Here is a 21581-nt window from a genome sequence, read left to right as displayed (position 1 = left end):
GCTCAGCCGTGTGGCCGGGGCCTGGCTGCCATGCTGGGAGGAGTGAGACGGGATGCAAGCCCGTGCTCATCCAAGCTTGGTCCCATCCCCTCGCTCAGGCCCTGACACCCACTTCTGTGAAGGGAGCGGGGCAGGCTGCTGGAGAAGCTGCTGTGGCAACCCCAGCTTGTGCAAGGCCAGCAGCTGTGTCTCAGCAGTGTCCTGATGGGAGAAGGGGCCACAGGGGCCAGGATAGCATCACCCCAGCTCCTCTGAGGGCTGCCGCCATGTACTGCACCCCAGCAAAATGCCCAGGACCCTCCAGAAGCCAGGAAGAAGCACTAACTTGTCTTCCCCCATGATGGCTCACGCGTGTGCAGAAGAAATGCTCTACATCCCAGCACACCAGGGTAGCATCCCACTCTGCCTCCTCCTCACGTCGCCGAGACCCACCAGTGCTCTCCCCACTGACACTGGCTCCTCTGCACCGCCATGCCCCACTCCTGGGATGGGGGGGGCTCCGCAGCCCCCATGCACCCAGGCCCCCCGCTACGGTTCAAACTCCGCTCCTCGCCCTGCTGGAAACAGGGCTCCCGGGAGCTGCATCCCTTCTGCCTGGCCCTGGGGCTGCAGCTTGCCCCGGCACGGGGGCACAGCCCCATGTTGTGGAGGCTGAGACCTACAGACTCATCACAGCAGTGAGAGGCGATCCATTTGAACCCAGACCCGTGGGGATGACCAGCAAATCCTTTACCCTCCTGCGCCACCTGGTGCCACCAGGAAGAATACGCTAGTGAGGTCCGGCTTTCATCAGAAACCACCTCTTCTCCAGAACCATGAAATTGTAGAGAACTGGCCCAAGAAGGACTTCTGGAGGTCATCTGAGCTCACTCCCCCATATCTGTGGCTGGTCTCCATCCCCAGCCAACTACATCCCACCAGCGTTTCGCAGCCCTACCAGGGACCTCCCCAGCCCTTCGCTGGGATGTCTCTTCTGGTGGAAACCCACCTCCAGTCCATCGTCCTACCCAAGCCATCCAGCTAGATGGGGACCAAGCTGCTCAAGCATGCTGAAGCTGGACGATGGAAACCAGCACTGCTGGAAGAAGACTTCCAGAGTTGCACCCAAAGGGGTTATAAAGGCAGGCCACAGACATTGATCTCGGCAGGGAGGAGGAGACAACAGCCAAGACACAATGGAAGAACAGACAAATGCACACACCCGGCTCCAGAGCTGCTGCCCAGCTGGTAAATGTTACTGGAGTCAGAAAACCCCTTTCCTGCTGGAAGGCAACCAGCAGGACCCAGTCAGCAGTGCTGGGCATGCTGGCCACTACCCACAGGGTGTCCCTGGCACCACTACCAAGAACAGACACCCTCCCCGTTGGGGATCTCCTTGGATTGCCGGTGGCATGTCCCAGGCTGGCTCCCCATTCGGCACAGCTTCACACCAGCATCTGCTCATGGCCGGGAGGCACCAACCCCACTGTGTAGCACTGGTGCCCGCCTCATCCCAGCACCACCTAGTGCAATGCCAGAGGAGCTTGTTCACTACCATCCAACTCCAAAAGCACTGATGTATGCCAGAGCCGACCTTCCCTCCATGCATCTTCAGTGGAGTCAGGGTCCAAAGGCTACTGTCCAAGAGGAGAAGCCAACTTTTTTCTGCCACTTTGCTAGAAAACACCCCACAAGTGCTCAAGCGCTCTTTTATTGGCACTAGCTGGGGAGACCTCACCACCAGCCAGGCCTCCTTCCAGCTGAGGTTTGCCTGCTGCCTCCATCAGAGCAGAGCTTTCCCGCCTCATATGTCACTTTATTCTCCTTCTAGCTGCAGAAAGCTTTGAGATACCATCAGATGGAGAAGCTCAAGGTGAGGATAACAGAGCCTGTGGAGGAATTGTCAGAGCCCGCAGGACAGCAAGTAGAAAAGATTTCCACCATAATATAAAAGAGCAACATTAAAAACCACAGTAATCACCAGGTCAAACCTCTGACCATCAGGACACGCTCACCCACCCATGCATCGATGTGACCAGTGCTGCTAAGCACACCCATGGGAGAGGCAGGGGTGCAAACGCCCTTTCCCAAGCCCTCGCAGGATGTGGAAGCACTGGGAAACGCTCTCTCCTCATTGAGAGTTGCCTCAGCTTCTCCTGGCCTAGAGACAAGACACTGCCCAAGTTGACCTGAGCTCTGTTCCCTGCTCCACCACTGAGGGCAAGAGGCAGGTGATGCCCACAGCCAGTGCCTCAGTTTCCACGCATGGGAAATGGAGGTAAAGACAATGTCATCTTTTGTAAAGTGCTTTGACTAATGAGGAGCACCAAACAACCGCTCGGGCTCCTTGCCGTTACCACGCCTGACCTGGACTCATGTGGGCAAGGGGGTGCCTCTAGAGAAGGGAACGGGAGGAGCTCGGTGCAGCTGGAGAGCAGCAGGTGCAGTGGCCAGAGTCTCTTTGCAGATGGGGACTTTAGCAGCTAGCCTCTGAAGAGCTCTTCCAAGCATGCACAACCACGCTTTCCAGAGGCTAACCATTTGACCAAATCTGTGTTGATTTCCATCAGGAACGCACGAACTCTGCCAAATTTCACATCTCTTTTCCAAACTGTGTAGGCACCAGAAGTCCTCAAACAAAGAGACGGGAGAAAAAAAATTGGCAAAGCTACCATTTTTCCCCAACCTTCTGCTGAAACGTGAAAATAAAAGAAAAAAAAAATGATAAAGTTCAGCCTGAGGCAGAGTGAGCACGGAAAAATTCAGCCCAAACAGTTAAAGTCTGGCAAAAGTATCAGCAAACAGACTTCCACTGGAAAGTGTTCTACGGCCTTACCAACAGGCGTCTGCTGGCTCCGTACACAACCAACATGTTGGGCGAGAGATGGCCTCCTCGCCCCTCTATGGCAGCACATGAGGATGACTTCATCGCAGCACAGAAGCACAAGGGTGGCAGGGGCCAACGGCCACAGGTGGCCCTAGAGATGGGAAGGGACAGCATGGGGTGAAAGGAGACCACTCTGACCACAGCACCCCAGAGATCTCTCAAAGTGCTTGGGAGATCCCTGTTCGCATGGTTACACTGAGCAGGAGCTTTGAGCCAGACCTAAACCGCTTGGGCTCCTCCATCACCAAGAGTGTGGGAAACATCTCACAGAGCTGGTGGCCTCAACAAACAGTGTGTGCTGCTGTCCATCCCCTGGACAGAGAGAGGGGCAGTGGAGACACGCTTATGCTCCTAAGACGCACTGCTCATCCCACCAAGCTCCTCATGCTGCTTCTGGCTGTGTGCTGTGAGATCGCTTCCTTGGGACCAAGATGCTCATGGACCTGGAAGGCCCCTCTGGGTACCCACTGCATCCTGCTGCATGCTGGCCTGGGATGCCACACCTTGTCCGCTGCATTGACACGGGCTGGCTCAGGTCACAATCACACCTTCTGATTTACTGTGCCAACAAGCCCTCAGCCCAGAGGGTTTCTCTTCCTCCGTTACCCCTGATTTTTCTGGTGACAGACCAAACAATGTGGTATGAACACAGATGTGGAAGCTAGCAAGCGTGATGTCCAGGTAAAATGTAGGAGCAGGACAAGGTGGGGGATTTAACTCTCACCTCTGTCACAGACCACTTGGGTGACCTTGAGCAGGTCACTAAAGCCCTGGTGCTGCAATGGGGTGCCTACCATCCCCCGTAAGACCAGGGAGAGCAGTAATTATGGCAGCACAGTCCCAGTGTAGCTCAGGGATCGCTCTATCTGTCTGCTGGCGTTTCTACCTGGGGTGAAGAGCAGCTGCTCAGGCAGCAGATACCTCGTCCATGGCACAGCAGGAGGATGAGGCGAGCATGCCAGTGCACGAGGAAGGCCACTTTGGGTCCCCTTGCAACACAGCATCCTCCTCCTGACCTGCCTGCATCATCAGGGAAGAAAACAGCCAAAGAAACTTCATGAGTTCACGTGAAGTTCACCCAAGTGGAGCTCTGCTCCACGAGCAAAACCGCTTTTCTGCTTGCCACGAGCCTTTCAGAGCTTGTGACTGGGGCAGAGAGCAGGGCCAGGAGAAGACTTGAAGGATGGGGTCCTCTGGCAGTGTCAGGCTCCCATGTGCACAGAAAGCAAGTGCTCCATCAGCTTATCCACCTCCTTGCTCAAGGAGCTCCAAGAACACACTCACAGCTGAGGTTCCCTCAGACAGCAGGAGCATGCGCTAAACGTCATGCCGGCTTATCTGTGTCCAGAAGCAGCCTTCTTGCTTCCCAGGATGTGGCCTGCTGCTTCACAGGATTTCAGCACACAGGGAAACTTGACACAGCTCTCGCAACCGCAAACACCCACCTGGCATGGGCCATGGCAGGACTCGGATCCAAGCTGCCCCCCGAAGCACAGGGGGCAGCGACAGGGCACCCTGGCAGTGCCTTGGTACATGTTAGACCTCAGACAACCTGCTTGCATACCAGCAAACCCATGCCTTCACCCAACTTCACTTTCTGACAAGGTCCAGAGACAGAGAAGTCCCTCCCAGCACCAGAAACCCAGCCAAGTCTCACCGGGCTGTCTCTGCCCTCGAGGCTGTTCCCTGGCATAAGGTGGCAGGGACTGACCCCCTGATGAGTCTCTCTTTCAAGGCTTGCGTCTTCTGATGTAGGCCAGCCTTGCAGAAGGGCTGAAGGCTCCATCACGGAGCAGGAGTGAGCACCCTCTGACTCCAGAGCCTGGTGCACAGTGACATTTAAAAGAATTTGCTTTAAGATTATACCTGCCCAGATCTTCCCAGACCTGGAAAGTCATCTGCCCACCTCCACTGCCTCTGGCCAGAATGACTGCCTCCTCTTCCCCCTCTTTGCAATCCTAAACTTGCAAAGCCTAACAGTAAAGCTTGACCTGCAAGCTCTGAGCTCGGAGCCAGCCCACATGTTGTCCCTAGGGCTAGGGGAATGGGTTTGCCAGCAGAAGACCCCAGTTACCAAGTGTCCTGGTGCCACAGCCAACTGCTTCATCAGTAGATCTCAAAGTGCCTGAGAAAAGAGGTCAGCATTGCTGTGCTCCTTTCAGAGTGAGAAACTGAGGCACAAAGAGGGGCAGATCTTGCCCTCAGCCACTCATTGGGCCAGGAGAAGCCAGGTCGCCTGTGCCCAGGCCAGTGGTTTGTCCCTGGCCCTCAGCCCAGGCCACTTTTCTCTGTGATGGCTGAAGCTCAGAAACTTTGATGGGTCAGTCTGCGTCCTGGCCACTTTAGCATTTAAACTGGGAGCCTGGAGGTGGAGAGGAGAAACAAGAGACTGCGGGAAGAGTCAAGTAACCACACTGCCAGATCTACCTGCAGTCCCTGCCATCTCAGAGGCTGCAACAAGCATGCACTCAAAACCCACAGAGTTTGCATGGAGAACATCAACTCAACAAGCCACAGCATCCCACTGAATGAGATGATGGGTCCTCTTGGAGCAGTGGGCCAGAGTCAATACAAGAAGAGATGTTTCTTGGAGTTCTGCTCAGCTCAGCAGCTGCTCTGGTGGCCATGCTTAACAAATGCTACCATATAATGTCATGTGTTAACTTTTCCAAGCTCAGAAACAACAGCTTTGCACAGCAGACCATGAGTAAGGAGCCCGCCCTGGCATCAGGCAAGAGAGATTTGCCTCCCAGCTACTAACTGGTGAGTCCTCACAGGCTCTGTTGGGACACTTCTTGGGTGGAAGCCAGACTCTGTCTGAACAGACCTGGAGGGGGCTCAGGCGAACTCCCGCACCATGGGCAGAGTGAGGACCATGTGCAGTTTCTCATGATGACACCGGCAGCTGCTGCCAGGCATCCAATTCTGCTTTGGACAGAGCAAACCACGAACCTCCTCCACACTGCCCAACAGCTCTTCGTGACAGAAGATCTTCACCCCGTCCCATCCTCCCCGTTGGCAGTACAAATAAAGGCAACAGAGGCAAATTGGAACGGGAAGAGGAACTTCCCTGGGGAGTGAGCTACTGCAGGATGCACCGGGGTAGACAGACAAATATATCAACGCTGGGGAGAATGAGAGGATATCTGGAAGTGAGGAACAGAGGGGAACGTAAATGCTTCTCCCTGACCTCCACCAGGCATGAGGCTCAGCAGATGTGGAGTTCACATGGGCTCACAAATCTCCAAAAAGCAAGCAAGTAGGAGAAGAAAGGTGGGTAAGAGGGACGGGTATAAAGAGTGAGTGTGCAAGCAGCAGGAAAGACTCAAGCAAACGTGGAGACAGATCCCAAGCACCCAAAGAGCTGGTCCTTGGTGTCTCAAGTGTCTTGGGCTGACTCCTACCTCCAGTTTGGCCTCCACGCTGAGTGCTGCCCATCCTGCCAGCGTCCAAGCCAGTAGGTCCAATATTGACCTGGCACTGAGAGACGCTCTCCAGGAAGATAAACAGGAGCTTCTTGAAACTCTGGCAGGCAGAAGTCTCTCAGACAGTAGGAAACTATCTAAGAGCAGCAAAACCCTGCACAACAGGGACTACCGCTGTTTAAGGGACAAGGGATAGCTAAAAGTACTCAAATACTTCGAAAGTGCAGCTCTCAGGACTACCTGGAAACACCAGGTGCTGATACTTCTGCACCTCCCCACCCCAGTGCCCCTGGCACCAGCAAGACCAGTGATCCATTCTGCTCCCAGGGCAAAGCTGTCCCCAGGGGCTGGGGCAGACTGCCTGTCTTGCTGGGGCTGCTCCATACACATGACTCATCTGCATTGCCCTTCTGTGGGTGCAAATCAGCTCACAGAGAAGCCAGGTTCAAAGCCAGCAGGTCTGAAGATCCAACTACTAATAGGAAATCAGGACTATTATTGCTATTCCCACTAAAAGAAATACATTGAGACTTTTTTTGTGTACTGGCTAACAGGACTGGGAGAGCTAACACCCTCCAAATCCAGTGCACTTACACTATGGCAATACCAGCTGGCATGGAGGATCCATGGGGCCATCAGGAAGGGCTTGACTCACACTAAGATTCAGACATCCATGAGGATTCTCCTTCATATCAAGGGCTGCAGCATCTCTGCACTTTTCCCGCAGCATAACCATGGGGTTTGGGCTGCCTGCTGTACAAATCCAGGCAACTGGCACTTTCTGGGCATGGACATATTCATGGAGAAAAACTGGTGGAGATCCTACAGGATGAAGAGCATCTTCCACACTCCTCAGCAGGGACCAAGGCATTCATCCTGCTTTGCAGATCCAGGCCATGGGAAATGGCAGACAGATGATGAGAATAAAACAGAAAAAATCAGGCAAATGGGCTATTTGAGAGAAATCAAAGCGTGCTGAGTATATTGGATATGCTGCACTGAGAAATAATCTTAGCGGGCCTTGGAGGTATCAGCTACTAGCAGAATGAAGCGTCCAGAACAACACACCAACACAATATTTTAAATTTGCCTTTTAAATAAATGATATTTGCTTCCTGTGCTTGCAGTGAGGAAGGCATCTGGCTGAGGGCTCCAGTCCCAGACAGGGAGAACCTGAGAATCAGTCTTCTCTGAACATTTTCCTTCTGTCACTTTCCCAGAGGGCTCAATTTTTCCCGCTGAAGTGACAGGAGAAACAAACGCAGACAGGACCACTGAACCTGCTGGAGACAGTGCCCGCAGCAGCAGGTCACAATGCTGCACAGAGAGAGGATTTGGCCCTTGGTCTTCTCCCAGCCTCTCCAGCCTCATCGTAATCACAAGCTGAGCTGCCTCTCCACAGAGCGGAGGAAACCCGGGCTGACAGAGGCCTGTGGCATCAGGAGGGGAGGCACAAGCGTCACACAGACCCTGCAGATCTGGATGGCACTGAACTCCCCGCATGCTGCCCTCCTTCCCCCCCCACCCCCCCACTCAGCCAGGGTGCTCCCAGCTCCCTGCCGGCAGCATGGGGTGGCACCTGCATGGGCCGTGACATCTCTGTCATTGCAAAGCCCTCCAAATCCAGTGCACTGACACTATGGCAATACCAGCTGGCATGGAGGATCCATGGGGCCATCAGGAAGGGCTTGACTCACACTAAGATTCAGACATCCATGAGGCTAAGCGCTGGCTGCAGCAGGAGCATCAGTATCACTGTGAACAGCAGTTACCCTTGAGCCTCTAGCTGTCTGCAGATGGCTCGTAGGCAACAAAGATAAAAGGAGATTTTCCACAAATAAATTCTTCATTTTCATACAGTCATACAATGGTTCAGGTTGGAAGGGACCTTAAAGATCATCAAGTTCCACCCCCCCTGCCATGGGATGGCATGCTTTCCTAAAGGCAAATACAACTTTCAGGGACACATTTTGAGGGCTTGCTCCTCCCCAGCCCCATCAGCTAGTCCCTCACAGTCACTGGTGAATCATTGTCCCACCAGCTCGGGGTGTGGGGGGGGTGAACTCCTGCTCCCTCTGTACACCCAGGAGCACCGACCGTGGCCATCCTCAGGGTGCCAGGGATAAAGCCAAGCTCTTAAACCACATCGTCCCACGCCTACTTCAACACCGAAAGCTCCGGGGCCCCCTAACTGCTGCTCACCTCGCCCGTGGAGGGGTGTCCTGGGCAGGTGGGGGGATGGCAGCACTCAGAGCAGGCAGCCAAGCCCCTGTCCTGCCCCACTACAGGAGAGTCTCTGCAGACAGAGCTGTCCTTGTTCGCTGGGGCTGCAGCTCCTCTCGACCGCATTTATTGCCCGTAAATCGCCTTTCTAGCGGCCTGCTGATGGCAACGTCCATCTGCCACGCTGGGGGGAAGCTCAGGCTGCCCAGAGCCCTTGGGCTAGGGGCCCTGCTGCCGGCTGGCTCCCTGGGCTGCCGGGATGCCCCAGCAGACCACAGCATGGTGTGGGCATCCAGCTCCCATACGGCTAATTCAATAAGTCACAGATACCACGACTTCATAAGGCAGAGAGGCTCCACAGCTATTAGGGGAATTGGGAGCGGGGGGAGGAGGAGCTGAAATGGAGAAGGGATGGAGACGGGGAGGGTGGAGAGGGGGAAGCTAAGACAAGCAGCAGAACAAAACATCCCATAAATCATGAGGAGCTGCTGAAATACCAGAACAAATGACCCCATAGCTTGGCCATTGTTCCCGAGCGAGGGCTTAAAACGCTCCCAGTCGAGACAAAGCGCCTCGCGTTTCGTTTCAACACCGCGCCAGCCTGTCCAGGACCTGCGCTCAGCACAACCAAGCTGGGGGCGGCTGTGTTTCACCCTGGATCGATGGCCAGGACCAGTGGGAGGTGAGAGGCGAAGCTCTCGGCAGGGCTGCCTGCCCCACACCACAGCCGGTGCAGACGTGGGGCCCATGGCTCAGCCTGCCCAGAGCATCTCTTTGCTCCCAGGTGCCTGCACACACCCCAGGTTCTGGCACTCTTCCACTTCCACCCAAAGGCTCAGGGCCTGGTTTTCCTGCTTAATTTCCCTCACTCAGGCTAAGAGCTTCCTTGGCTGGGAAGAGAAGGGGCTCCAAGTCTCCTCTTGGACATGCGGATTAAATTAGGAGTAAGCCAGCTCGAGTAGGGCTGTGAAACCCGGAGGAGCTCTGAGCCCTCTGTCTTCATGGTGCGGCTCCTCCCCGCCTGCCAGAAAGTTGCTGACAATTCACTTTGTGCTGGCTCCTCCTGGCAAACGGACGACTGTCAAGCAACGAGTCCTGCGGAAAGTCCTGTAGGGCTGTAGCCTGCGGCGATGGCAACAGCGCAAGGCTCTCGTTGAGCTCTGCAGTAGCAGCCCTCCAGTGCACTGGCTCGCGAACAGTCAGACGGATCAGCCGGCAGCTCAGCACCTCCCATGGGACCGCGGGACTCGGGTGCCAGAAGCCTGCCGATGGAGACAGGTTGTCCACACCGCGTGCCCATGTCAGCTGACAGCAGCAATGGAGGGAGGCTGAGCAGTGCCAGGCACTTCCACGGCACGCATTTCATGCCCCAGCACCGCAATTTCGGGAGAATTTCCACACCACAGGAGACCACTTAAATGCAAAGGGGAAATACTACTACAGTATAAAATCTTAACTAACTTTAATGAAAAAACTTCCATTCAAAGCCTTTTGATTTACAATCAAAGCTGAAACATGGGGCAGAGCACGGCAGCAGAGTTGCGTGTGCCGCCTCAGCCAGCCCAATGGTGCCAGCACGGTTCCCAAGCCCGGCAGCTGCAGCTCCTGCCCTCATGGCACCGTGGTCCCACCGCAGAGCGATGCCCACCAGCCGTTACACGCAGTCCCGGTGCTGGGATATCACGGGAAAACCACCGCACACTTTCCCATCCAGGCAGGCATAGTCTGCACTCGGAGCTGTTGGGCAGGAAAGTCTCTGCGCATCCCGCTCTTCGGCAGAGGGAAGAGAGAAGCTGAGCTTCAGCAGCGTGCCAGGGGTCAGGCAGCAAAACAAGACACAGGCAGGACTGAACCCGAGCTGGCTGTCTGCCTCCTCATGTGTCTAACCACCAGACGACACGCTCCTGCCAGCGTTGCTTCAACAGCTCGTGGTGGGCAGCCAACGAGCCCAACCAAGATAAGGGGATGGGGGAAGTGAGGAATGCGCTGCATTTTTCCTGAGCTACCACGGGAATAGGCTATTCTGACCACGGATTGCAGGGAGGCTGTCCGACATAAAAAACTTGAGGAGCCCAAATAGAAAAGGCAGCAAGGAGAAGTAAACAATCAAGAAGAAGAAAACAGAGGAAAATCAGAGTGAACAAGTGGTGAGTATGGGAAAAGGAGTGTTGCAGGAAGCCAAGCAGAGGAAGAAGGAAAACCAGACCGAGAGGTAGGCAAGGAAAAGGAAGAAACAAATGGATGCCAGGAGGACAAACCTGCTGGGGCTGGAACTCCTGACGAGCACCAGAGCTGGAACGATGCGAGAGTGGGACAGAGGCTCCCAGGCTCTGCACACGCAAGAGTAAACCAGCAGATCGGAGCTCTTTTATTGGATTAAGACTTGCTTAAGAGGAAAGATAAACATGGGTCATTTCTCAGGTGTCACACACAGAGCAGAGGAGGCTCTCTTTGCCTCAGTTCACCCGAAGTGGGGAGAAAGGGGATTGCTGGCATTTCGGGGTTGCTGTAGGGACAGCGGGAAGGCTCCACAGGAGCTGCCAGCTTTCGCCTTCTTCAACAGCAGAAAGTGGCGAGCTTCAAACCAAGAGTGCTTTTGCCTCACACACCTTCGTCCTATTTAGGCTTCGGAGCTAAACCAGACCAGCAGAAAGCAGTTTTAATGAATTGGACCCAGAATCCTTCCTTGCTTCAACTGCCAGTTTTTGCCTCATTTGGAGCTCAAGGTTCCTCGGTGCCCTGTGAGCCGCAGTCCAGCAAAGAGGATGAGAAAGGAATCAGTAAACCTAAATAAAACTGGACACGAACAGTTCCCAGATTTCTCCCCCAAGCTTGGGAAAGCCGCGCACTACCCTGCTCCCCATGGTGCTTCTCTCCAGGCACCTCCCGGCAGCAAGACACCAGCTCGCAGGAGCAATGGGCTGAGGTGATACAGCACATTCATGGGCCCCAACACTGGAGACTTTGTGGTGCTGGCTTTAAAAAAAAATAGCCTAAAAAAAGCCTAATAATGAAGTATTTATTTCAGTAAACAACATATGAATGAAAGAAGTCTTTTCTCAATACTTCACGTTTTCCCTGCCTTCTCTCCCTCCCCCCCAGCAATTTTTTTTTAATAAGTGGAACTAACGAGGCTTCACTCACTGACGGCGTGCTCGGGAGCAGGACCGCGCTCCGCTCGCCCGGTGCAGCACATAAACACGTGCCATGTGAATAAAGCCTGCCTTGTGCCCAGGGAGAAAGGTGACCCACGAGCACTACTCCACCAGCGAGCAGGGGAGATGTTCTGCGACGGATGGGAGGATCCCTGCGCTTTTGGGTGGGCAGCGTGGGACATTCAGCACCCTGTTTATTGTGGCAGCAAATAACTGCAGCTCCCGGCCCAGAGAAATGCCAGCACCCAGCAGCCCTCCCCACAGGGCTTCGGGGTGTCCCCAGGGACAGGCAGAAGGGCCAAGGGGAGATGAAGGGATCTATTGTCCCCTTCCTACCTGGCAGCACTCAGCACAGGGGACATGGTGTCAGGCAGACACTGTGACACTGTACAGCTCCTTCTCTTTTGCCTTGGTTCCATCCAGCCCTACCTGAGCACCTGAACAACTGGGAATGCTGGAAAACTGGCTCAGCTTGCCCTGCGTGGGGATGAGAAGTAAGGATGCTTTCCGCTATGGCAGAGACATGATGGCTTGGACTGATGGTGTTTTGGTAGGAATTTTAGGCAGAAAACATTAATGCCTCCACTAGACTGTCACCCAGCTTTTCAAAGCAATGAGCACTGATGATTTTGTGCTTATAATCTCTACCTCTTCCTTTGCAATAGGTAACAACAGGTCCAGGAGCCCTTCCTCGCCTTCAAGCCTTTGGATTAAGATGGGCAGGATTCTCCGAAGCTGCTGATTTGGGAAAACACAGTCCACTGCTTTGCCATCCCCCTCCTACCTGCACGGGAGGAGCTGAACCCCACATCATACACAGCATGGATGTTCACCCCCTGCACAGAGGCAGGTAAAACAATGCAGTGGTGACCTTGGGTTAAGCTTATAAATACAGATTTGTAGATATTTGCTCTGGAAGCCAAAATAGGCATCTGTAGATTTGCAAGGGCACAAGCCATGCTTTCCATCAGCTGTGGCACCCGGCAGCCTTGCCTGCAACCCTGGAGCTCCTGTGCAAGGCACAGGGCGAGTAGGGACAGTGACACCTGCGGCTCCAAAGGCCCTTCCCCTGTGTGCGGCACGACGGTTTGGAGCAACCAAATGAGGATGCTGATTCTGCTAGAATGATCACGGATCCCTGAAGACGCACAGGGGATTGCAGAGAAATGTTTTACATCAAGGAAAAGGCCACGTGCCACCTTTGCAGGATGTGGCTGTAGGAGGATGCTGGTGCTTGCACAGGAAAAGGCTCCAAGTGCCTCCCTGAGTGCAAGTGTGTACTGTGGACCAGGCACTGCACCGCTGGCACGGGTGAAAACCTGCCTGCAGCATGCCCATCGTGCCGGGGAGGCAGCACGCCATGCTGTGCGTGCAGGTGCCCCCAGCCGCTCTTTGGAAACTGGGCTGTGCGCACCTAAAAGCCAACTGAATTCCTGCACTGCAGCAGCACAGCTAGCACAGCTCCGGGGTTGTCTGCTCAACCACGGCAACAGGGAGGGCATTAACAAGCACACTGAGACGGTCAGGGAGCAGGCAGTGGGCAGCGTCCTCACCCCGCTGCTGCCCACTCAGCTCCTCATCACTGTGACCCCCCTGGGTCACCCCTCTGCTGTGTCCCTGTGCTGAGTGCCAGCGAAGCCCCAGCATCCAAGTCCCAGCACCGCAGCCCACCCGAGCCTGGCTGCCAGGTCAGATGTCTGACCTGGCTCAAGATGTCTCCGGCCACAGATACAACCCACGGCCGCAGGGCAGTTGTCCTCCCCGAGCCAGACCAGCTGTGCCTCTGTCCCCATGGAAGCGGTGACATCAGGTCACCTCTTTCAGGCCTCACACTTTCCAGCCTTGATCTCCAGCGCGATGGCACGTGGCAAACCAAAGGCAAAGGCTATTCCTCCTCACCGAGAGCTCGTTTCCAAGCTGGCTTGCAAAAACCCCACAAAACAGCATCATCTACCACCGCTGCAGTGTTGCTGCTGCACAAGGTGCTTTGCAAACTAATACAAGACAGATGGCTTCCCCCAGGAAAATGCTACGGAGTGAGTGAAAATGTACCACAAATATAGCTTGACACTGCAGGCCTAAATTGGGATCTGGGGGCTTCAAAGAGACATTTAAAGGGGGAAAAGAGATTTACTGACTTCTCTTGCTTGTTTATTATGAATAAAGATAAACTGTTTGTTTTTAATGAGTTCTTTGCTTTTTTTTTCCTGTTTAGTGTATTACAAATTCACATGTTTGTCTATTTGGAAGATTCATAGTAATTGCAGAACATCTTTCCCGATGACATCGTTTCAGCGAAGGGAAGAAAGTTGTGCAACTGAAGAAGAAAGCAATCTGTCACCAAATAGCTTAAATTCTTTGTCTGGCCTCATTAATACCTAGTTAGCTTTGATGCCTAACTAACCTCACAGATAGAGGAAGCCTTTGAGGAGGACTCCACAACCTCACACTGAAGTGTCAGAACATACAATAAATGCCAGAAAGATCTCCAAAAAAAGCAGGGAAAACGAAAACCAAACTCGACATTCTTGCAGTTTCTAAGCATTTCTTTCTTTCTTTTTTTTTTTTTTTTTAAAAAAAAGTTTTACCCTCCCTTCTCCATCTAAGGAAGCAGAATGCAATGCAATTCCCAGTTCTTTTAAATATCCTTAGCAGATCACCTCTAACGCTGGGAGGGTTGACTGTGATCTGCTTCCAAGGCTGTTGCATCAGAGCTTAGACTCCCAGGATAAATTACTCCCTGCTCGAGCAGGGACTGCAGTTTGAGACCTGTGCTCGGCACAAGGGGCCCCGCGGGCACTGCAGCAGCAGCAGCAGCAGCGGGGAAGGAGGGAGCACTGCATCCCTCCGGGGTGGGCAAACAGGGCTGCCCCGGAGGGCAGCTCGTGCTGGGGCAGCCCTGTCCCCCCACACCACTCACGCTGGGCACAGCATCAGCAGGGAGCCCCTGCGGCTCCCGGTGCCCCCGCATCGGTGCTTCGGCTGCGGCCGTCCCACCGCGGCACTTGGCTTTGGTCTATCCAACGGAGGTGCACTGGGCAGTGAGAGGCTGCGGGGTGCACCCTTGGGCAGCTCCTATGAGGAGCGCAGGCTGGGAAGGGAAGGGGAGAGGGGAGGCGCAGCTGTGCGCTCACGTGCGCTGGCCCAGCAGACACTCACGTCTGTGTCCCACATGAGCCCCGGAAGACCCCCACGGCTCAGTTCGTGGGATCTCCCTCAGCCCCCCAAGGAAGGAGATGCCCAGGGCTCCCCGCTGCTCCCTGAACTGGGACGACAGGGGATGTTTTGGCTTGACACCCTGGGGGACCTTCTGCATAGATGGAGGGGTTTGAAGGGGTGTTGCCCCATGGGACATTGCTTGGACAGGGACAGAGAGTGGCAGCAGTGGGGACGGGAGGGCGACTGGAGAGGCAGGAGATCCTTTCCTCCAGCTCTGTTCTGCAGCTCTTACCATTCAATGCTCAGAGACCTGGGCCGGAAGGCAGACAGCTCAGCCGAGGCATACTCAGCTTTCCTTCTCTTCTCCTGCTTCTGCTTAACTGACAAGCGGTGGGCAAACCTAGAGAGGCTGCTTTCCGACCTGGGGAAGGGGAGAGGAAAGGCGTTAATGTCACTGAAGCACCCCGACTCCCAGCAGCAGGTCCGCGGCACAAAGCCAGGTGATGCTCAGAGCTGAAAGGAGGGAGCTCCCGGAGGTCAGCGGCACCGGGATGGGGCGGCACCAGCCTTGGAGGGAAGAAACAAAGCAGCAGCAGATTAAGCATCGCTTCAGCAAGCAAAGACCAGCACGGGTCCATGGCGTGCTGTTAGCAAAACTGAAGCTGCAAGCCTGGCAGGCGGAGTTAACACCAGGTCCTGCTGCCCGCTGCAGCAAAATCACCTCCCTACATTGTATTCTTCTGCCCAAATGCCAACCAGTGATGGTCAGCACTGGAGAAACGTTGGCTGCTTCTGCTTGTTGCAGTGCCTGCCTGAGAGCGGTCAGGCAGCCAGGGAAGCATTGGCGGAGAGAAGCAAAGCAGACCTCTGCCACAGCTGCATGCTCCTCCAGAGAAACCCCAGAGCTCCCGTGGCCTCCCAGCCAGGGCTCTCGAACATCGGAGTGGCTTTCCTGTTGAGGGTTGACATGGAAATCAGCCCGCGTTGGAGATGTTTCGGAGGAGGAAACAGAAATGTGTGTGAGCAGACGGGTTCAGCTGCAAGACCCATCTGCACTGACAAAGCCCCTTCCCGCTGGGCAGGGTGCTCCAGCGTCAGTCCCAGTGCCTGGCACCAGGGAGAAGAGCATCCCCAGGCTCTGGGGCCACGCTGCACACCCCCCTCCACGCCGGCTCTCTGTAGAACAGAACCGTTGCCCCGAGGCACAACCGCATCATCTCCGAGTGCATAGCATGCAGTGACCCCAGTGCCTGCTGTGCCGAGGGTACCACAACTGTCCCTGCTGCCAGTTCACCGGGAGCAGAGGTGGGAGCCAGGGAGGAGCAGCCTGCGGAGCTGGAACACTCCGACTTGGGCACACGACCAGGCTGGTGGCACTGGTGCCGTCTGCCAGCCCTGCCATGAATGCCAGCACAGCCGCTGCCTCTCCTGCTCCTTTGGTCCTGTGCTGGCACAGTCTGCTCCCACCTCAGACGGCGCTGGGCTGGGCAGGGAAGGGGACAGGAGCAATTTGGCAGAAGTCCCAGGGGATGAGGGACAGACCTGGGGGCAAACTTTGAACGTACACACATTGCTAAAGCCATTCCTCCTCTCCTCTCGAGTCCTGACCAGCTTCAACCAAACAAATTACCTCAATAAAAAAAAAGAAAAAAAGGAGGTATTTCTCAGAAGCGAGAGCTCCCCGCCTTTCCTCACAATAATTAAGCCAACCACGACCAGCTAACAGTTTTTTTCCTGATACATTTTAAACACAGACATCTTCAATTCATTAACTCTGGTTATTGATTTATTTTTCAGCTTATGAATTGCTGTTGCTGGGGACGGGGTGGAGACAGCTTTCTGGAGAAGGCTCTCGTCTCTCCGATCGCCGCCGGGAAAGAGTCACTCAGACCTTCCAGGGTCATTCTTTACATTCTTGAGAAGAAATACTACTTTGATGTAAAGGATGAGGTTTGCCTTGAAAGAAAGGCAACAAGAAACTCAAACCCCAGCTTTCCCCTACTCGCAGCTGGAGGAAGAGACGTTCGAAGAGGAGCCACCCAGGCGCCCATCGACCAGAGCCCCGCACTATAACGCCATCCCCGCCACCTCGCCTCTCTGATCTGGTGCCAAAGCTCGGATGCAAGGAAGAAGATCCCAGTCTAGTGAGGTGTGGGCACTGACCGCTGATGTTCTGCAGCAGCCCCCCACGCAGTGTGGACCCCGGGGCAAGCAGGGCTCGGTGCTGGCCCAGGGGTGGGTCTGGGTGGCGGGGAGAGGTCCTGATGGCTTCCTATATCACCTCCTCGGCGGCACTGGGCTGCTCTCACTGCAACAGTCCTAAAGCTGCCCAGCTTTCCACCTCCCCAGGACGGGCTCCTGCTACCCTCCAGGGCTGAGGGCTCCATCCCCAGCTGCCAGGACACTGGGGATGTTGGTCTCCTCAGATGTGGGGACTGCCTGGAGAACACTGTCCTGTTTGCTATGTTCACCCTATCCTCACCATGCTCTCTGCACCATTACAGCCACCCATCCCATACTGGTCCCCAGCAGGTATGGGGGGGTTGGCAAATCCCAAACCACCTACATGGATGCAGCCAGCCCTGCGACAAACAAGTGCCTCTGCCATGCTGGTACGTGCCTGTTGCAATCAACACCACCGAGACAATTACACACCCAGGAGGTCTACCCAGACGCACTCACTCGCCCCAAGCAGGGAAGGAGCAGCCACTGGCTAGAGCCAACAGCATCTGCCAAGAAGAGCTGCAAGGGAAAACAGGCAGATGTGCTGACAGGGCTCGACGTGAAGGACTCTTATAAGTCCCTGGGGTGAGAGATGGCCCATACAAGGTGTGTCAGAGGGGCTGGAGAAGCCACCTGGTCCTCGGGGGCATGTGGCCTTGCCGTCACTCCCCCCCTAGCACCGCATTGCACAAACCTGAAGGCAATCAAGAATCTTGAGGTGCTGGGTGCTGGTTTCACCCTCTAGACTGACCTTCCAGCCTAGCAGCTGCTCAGCCGTGGAGGAGTTCACCCACCACCTCCAGCTGCTCACAGCCAGGTTAAGGGAGGTGGCTGCAACCTCTCTGATGTGCCAGCAACTCCTCCTCAAGAACTGTCAGCAACTCACCCAGCTTCTCTCAACCTGGTACAAACCGGCCTCCTTTCACCTCCGCCGGACCTGAGAACTCCAGCAGAAGCATCACTAATTAGAAAGCCAGTAGCACATTACAGTATCATCTGGCTATTTATACAGTGCTGCTTTACATAAACTGTACTGCAGAAGAGAGAATGAATCATACCTGCTCTGCCATGGCTGCACGTAGGCAAACGCAGCCCGACGCCGGCAGCCTGCTCTGCCCCACTCCCCTCGCCCTACCGAGGCCCTGCTTGTGAGTCAGCTTTCCTGAGCTCCTCGTGCTGGGGCTGCTCCAGTCCCCCGGGGTCGGGATGCTCCCAGGGTCAGGATGCTTCCACAGCAGTGAGCCTGTAACACGGAGAGGGGGATGCTGCTGGGACCACACTTTTACTTCCCAAGTGTTTTCCAAACACTAATAGATGCTTCTGTCCCTTGAGAAAGATCAGCATTAGGGATCTTAAGGTAGAAGCAAGGAAACTGAGGCAAAGAGAGGCCATGCCACAAGTGGCGTCTGGGGAATAGGCAGTCCCAGAGAGCCACTGCCACCTTGAGCCAGCTTCATCCCAGCCATGGGAAGAGGACACCGCTCCCCCAGCCGTGCCCGCTGTACAAGAGTGTGCATGGTCCAGCCCGGGCAGGATTTGGGGTGACCTGTGCACCCCACCATAAGCAGCAGCATCTCTGCAGCAGCTCCGCATCGGCGCTGCCAGGGCTTGGCGGACCCAGCCTGGCACACCGGCACCTGCCAAGGCTCCTCGGCAGTCCCCGCACGCTGCTGAGGAGCCAAGGGGACACGCGGGGAAAACCAGCAATTGAAACATCAACCGCAGCACTGGGAAGAATTGTCTCCTGACAGCCAGAGAAGGTTGTTCAGCTACTGTGCTCTATCATAAATCACACCTCTATGACTTGCCATCTGTCAGCCAGATTACACATGTTCGAAGTCCCATGTCAGCATTTAAGTCAGAACACAGCATCTTTTCCCCAGAAATAATTATCGGCCCTGGAGACTCTTGCAGCAATACCCATCCTCAGCCCTTCCCTCCAAGCCTCCCAGCAGAGCAGATCTGCCAGTGCCAGGGAGGCAGGAACACTGCTGCCGGTGGGGTGTGTGGATGCAAAGCCTGCATGCAGCACCCTCCCCATCAGACCACCACTTCGTGGGCAGGTGGCAGCAGGACCTGGTGCGGCAAACACCCCCCCGGCATCAGCCGCAGCACCCAGCCCTCGCCACACGCACTGAGCAGGCAGAGGCAGCCACAGGGAGATGCTGCTGCTGAAAGGAGATGGAGACCGAGCTGTCCCCAGCCTGGTGTGTGCTGGTGGCCCCCCAGGATGTTCAACCAGGATGAGCAGAGGGTGCCCAGAGCAGCACTCGGACCCTCGCTGCTGGCACAGCCCAGCCCAGCCAAAGGGGAAGACACTGGCTGAGGGCAGGGAATGGCTCCTACACCAGCTGTGCTGCCCAAAAGTGCCATGGAACACCAGCCTGATGCCCATCCCTTCAGCAGGCATGTTTTCTGGGGGTCTGACCCCAGCACGGGTGACTGCCGAAGCCCCCAGCTTGCTGAGGCAGTGGGAACGCAGGCAGAGCAGAGACACGGTGGGCTGGCAGCCCAGCCCAGTCCTGCCTGTGGCTCAGCCAGCTCGCTGACCCATCACAGGGTGCAGCATCCCAGCCCAAAAATCCGCTCAGCTGCCCTTTTGGATGAGGACAAGGGTCCGAAGCACCGCCCTCCACCCCCTCGCTGGCCGGGCAGGTGGATGAGCAATGACATTTCCCAAAGCTGACTTAGTAGAGAAACACACAGGGACTCGATTCATCCCTCCGGCTTCACAGCCGTGCACAGGCACGAATCCGGCCGGGGGTTTGCAAAGCCTCACCGCCGCGTGCCCCACGCCACACCATAACTGGGAAGCGAAGACAAGAAAAATCCCCATCCTCTCAGCCCTCCCTCTCCCCTGCGGTGGCCCCTGGAGGGACGTCGTGGGCTGCCTCTGCAAAAAGCAGTGCATTTCAGCAGTTTGCAGCCATCAGCGTGAGCGTGTGCCCGCAGAAGCCTGGGTGCCCCTGCGGCGTCTCACCCAGCCACTGGCACTGCCAGACCCGGCCATGCCACAGCTGGAGCTGCAGGGCAGACCGTGGTCTGTGCGGGCACAGCTGCACCGTGCCATGGGCGCGAGGTGACCCAGGTCAGGAGGCAACGCCAGCACAGGCACCGGCATGGGACCGGCAGCACCAGCAACGCTCACGCTCCACCAGCACGCCCAGCCAAAGCACTCACCACCGCACATGCACAAGCCATCCGTCCCACAGAGATGGAGATAACTTCGCCCAGGCAGGAATAACTCCCACTTGTTGCACTCCCTAGCCTGAGACTCGGGAGCCAGCACGTGCTTGTACATCGTTTTGAACTAACCCAGCTCCTGACAGGCACCCGTCAGCCGCTTGAATTAGCACAGCCAAGCAACAGTCCTGGTACAAGAAATGCGGTGGCTGTGGACAGCCCAGACACTTGGCAGCAGGCAAACAAGCAGCATTTTCAGCTGGTTGCCCCTTTGGGACAATCATTGCAAAACCAGCTTTCGAGCTGGGCTTCTCCCCACGGGCATCCCAGTTGCAGCCCAGCCTTGGGAAGCCGGACACTGCCTCGGGGTGAGTAGGGCTCAGAGTCAGCACAGCTCTCTGCGCTCTCTGCAGCCGTGGCGTTTGGCTCCTCTGAGCATTTTACTTGCACAGGTGCAGTTAGAATAAAACAGAGGGAAAATAATCAAAGCTAGAAAAGTGCTTCCCGAGCAGGCAGCAGCCTTTCGGGAGAGACAGGATTCGGAAAGGGAACATGCACGGCCACATGGCCACGCACACACAGCCAGCCTCCAGGCAAGCGTCAACCACGAACGCTGCTCCGGCAAACCCCACTCACCTGCCCACTGACCGCGGCTCCAGCCGCAAGCGTGTCCCCCGAGCAGCAGCTGGGGACAGGACCCCCGGGGAGCCAGACACAGCTGCGGTGTGCCATGCTGTGCCGTGCCACACCATGCCGGGGAAAGATGTCTGGGAGCAGCGCGAGCGATGCTCACTCACCTGCACAGCCTCTGCTCCTTTCCCTCTGGGTTCTGCCGATCGCTCGCCGTCGCAGGAGCAGCTCATCCGAGAGCGGGTCTTTGGGAGAGTCCCCGTGCCCCTGACGCACGCAACCACAAGCACGCTCCCATCCCGGCCGGGATCCCCTGCTCCCACCCACGACGCCCGACCTCCTCATCCACCACCTCCGCTTCCCTCACCCATCACCTCAGGTTTCTCGCTCGCTCTGTGCTTGGCTCTTTTTTTCCTTTTCCTTTTTTTTTTTTTTCCTCCCAATCTTGTTTCTATAGAAACGAGATTAGCAGAGGGGGAAATAAAACAGCCCCATGTGACTCAGATTCCGACACTGAAGAATCTCCTGGTTGCACTCGTCGGGGCTTTACATAACCAGGAGTCTGCACGGGCTCGGCTGGGGGGACTGGGCTTGCCCAGGGGCACCGGACTTGGCTGGGGGGACCAAGCTCAGATGGGGGGACTGTGCTCAGATGAGGAGGGACCAGGCTCAGCTGCGGAGGGACCACCAGGCAGAAGGAAGCAATGCCTTGGGCTC

At 55.9% G+C, this 21581-nt stretch overlaps 1 protein-coding gene across 10 annotated transcripts in view; it reads right to left on the bottom strand.

Annotated features, from left to right (window-relative positions):
- The window catches only part of LOC104333678 (ankyrin repeat and fibronectin type-III domain-containing protein 1), a 257291-nt gene that overhangs the window by 24897 nt on the left and 210813 nt on the right, over positions 1–21581 (bottom strand). For 4 of the 10 annotated variants that reach the window (XM_075436763.1, XM_075436764.1, XM_075436761.1 and 1 more), the window contains one exon: positions 15121–15249. The exons of 4 other annotated variants lie outside the window; for them this stretch is intronic. In XM_075436763.1, the coding sequence (XP_075292878.1) occupies positions 15121–15249 (129 nt within the window). Of the gene's footprint in view, positions 1–15120; positions 15250–21031; positions 21270–21581 lie in introns of those variants that run through there. 2 more of the 10 variants (XM_075436766.1, XM_075436767.1) reach the window with 2 other exon arrangements.

This window comes from Opisthocomus hoazin, chromosome 15, assembly GCF_030867145.1.
Source record: "Opisthocomus hoazin isolate bOpiHoa1 chromosome 15, bOpiHoa1.hap1, whole genome shotgun sequence".
Classification (NCBI taxonomy): Eukaryota; Metazoa; Chordata; class Aves; order Opisthocomiformes; family Opisthocomidae; genus Opisthocomus; species Opisthocomus hoazin.
This window is presented reverse-complemented; position numbering and strand designations above follow the sequence as displayed.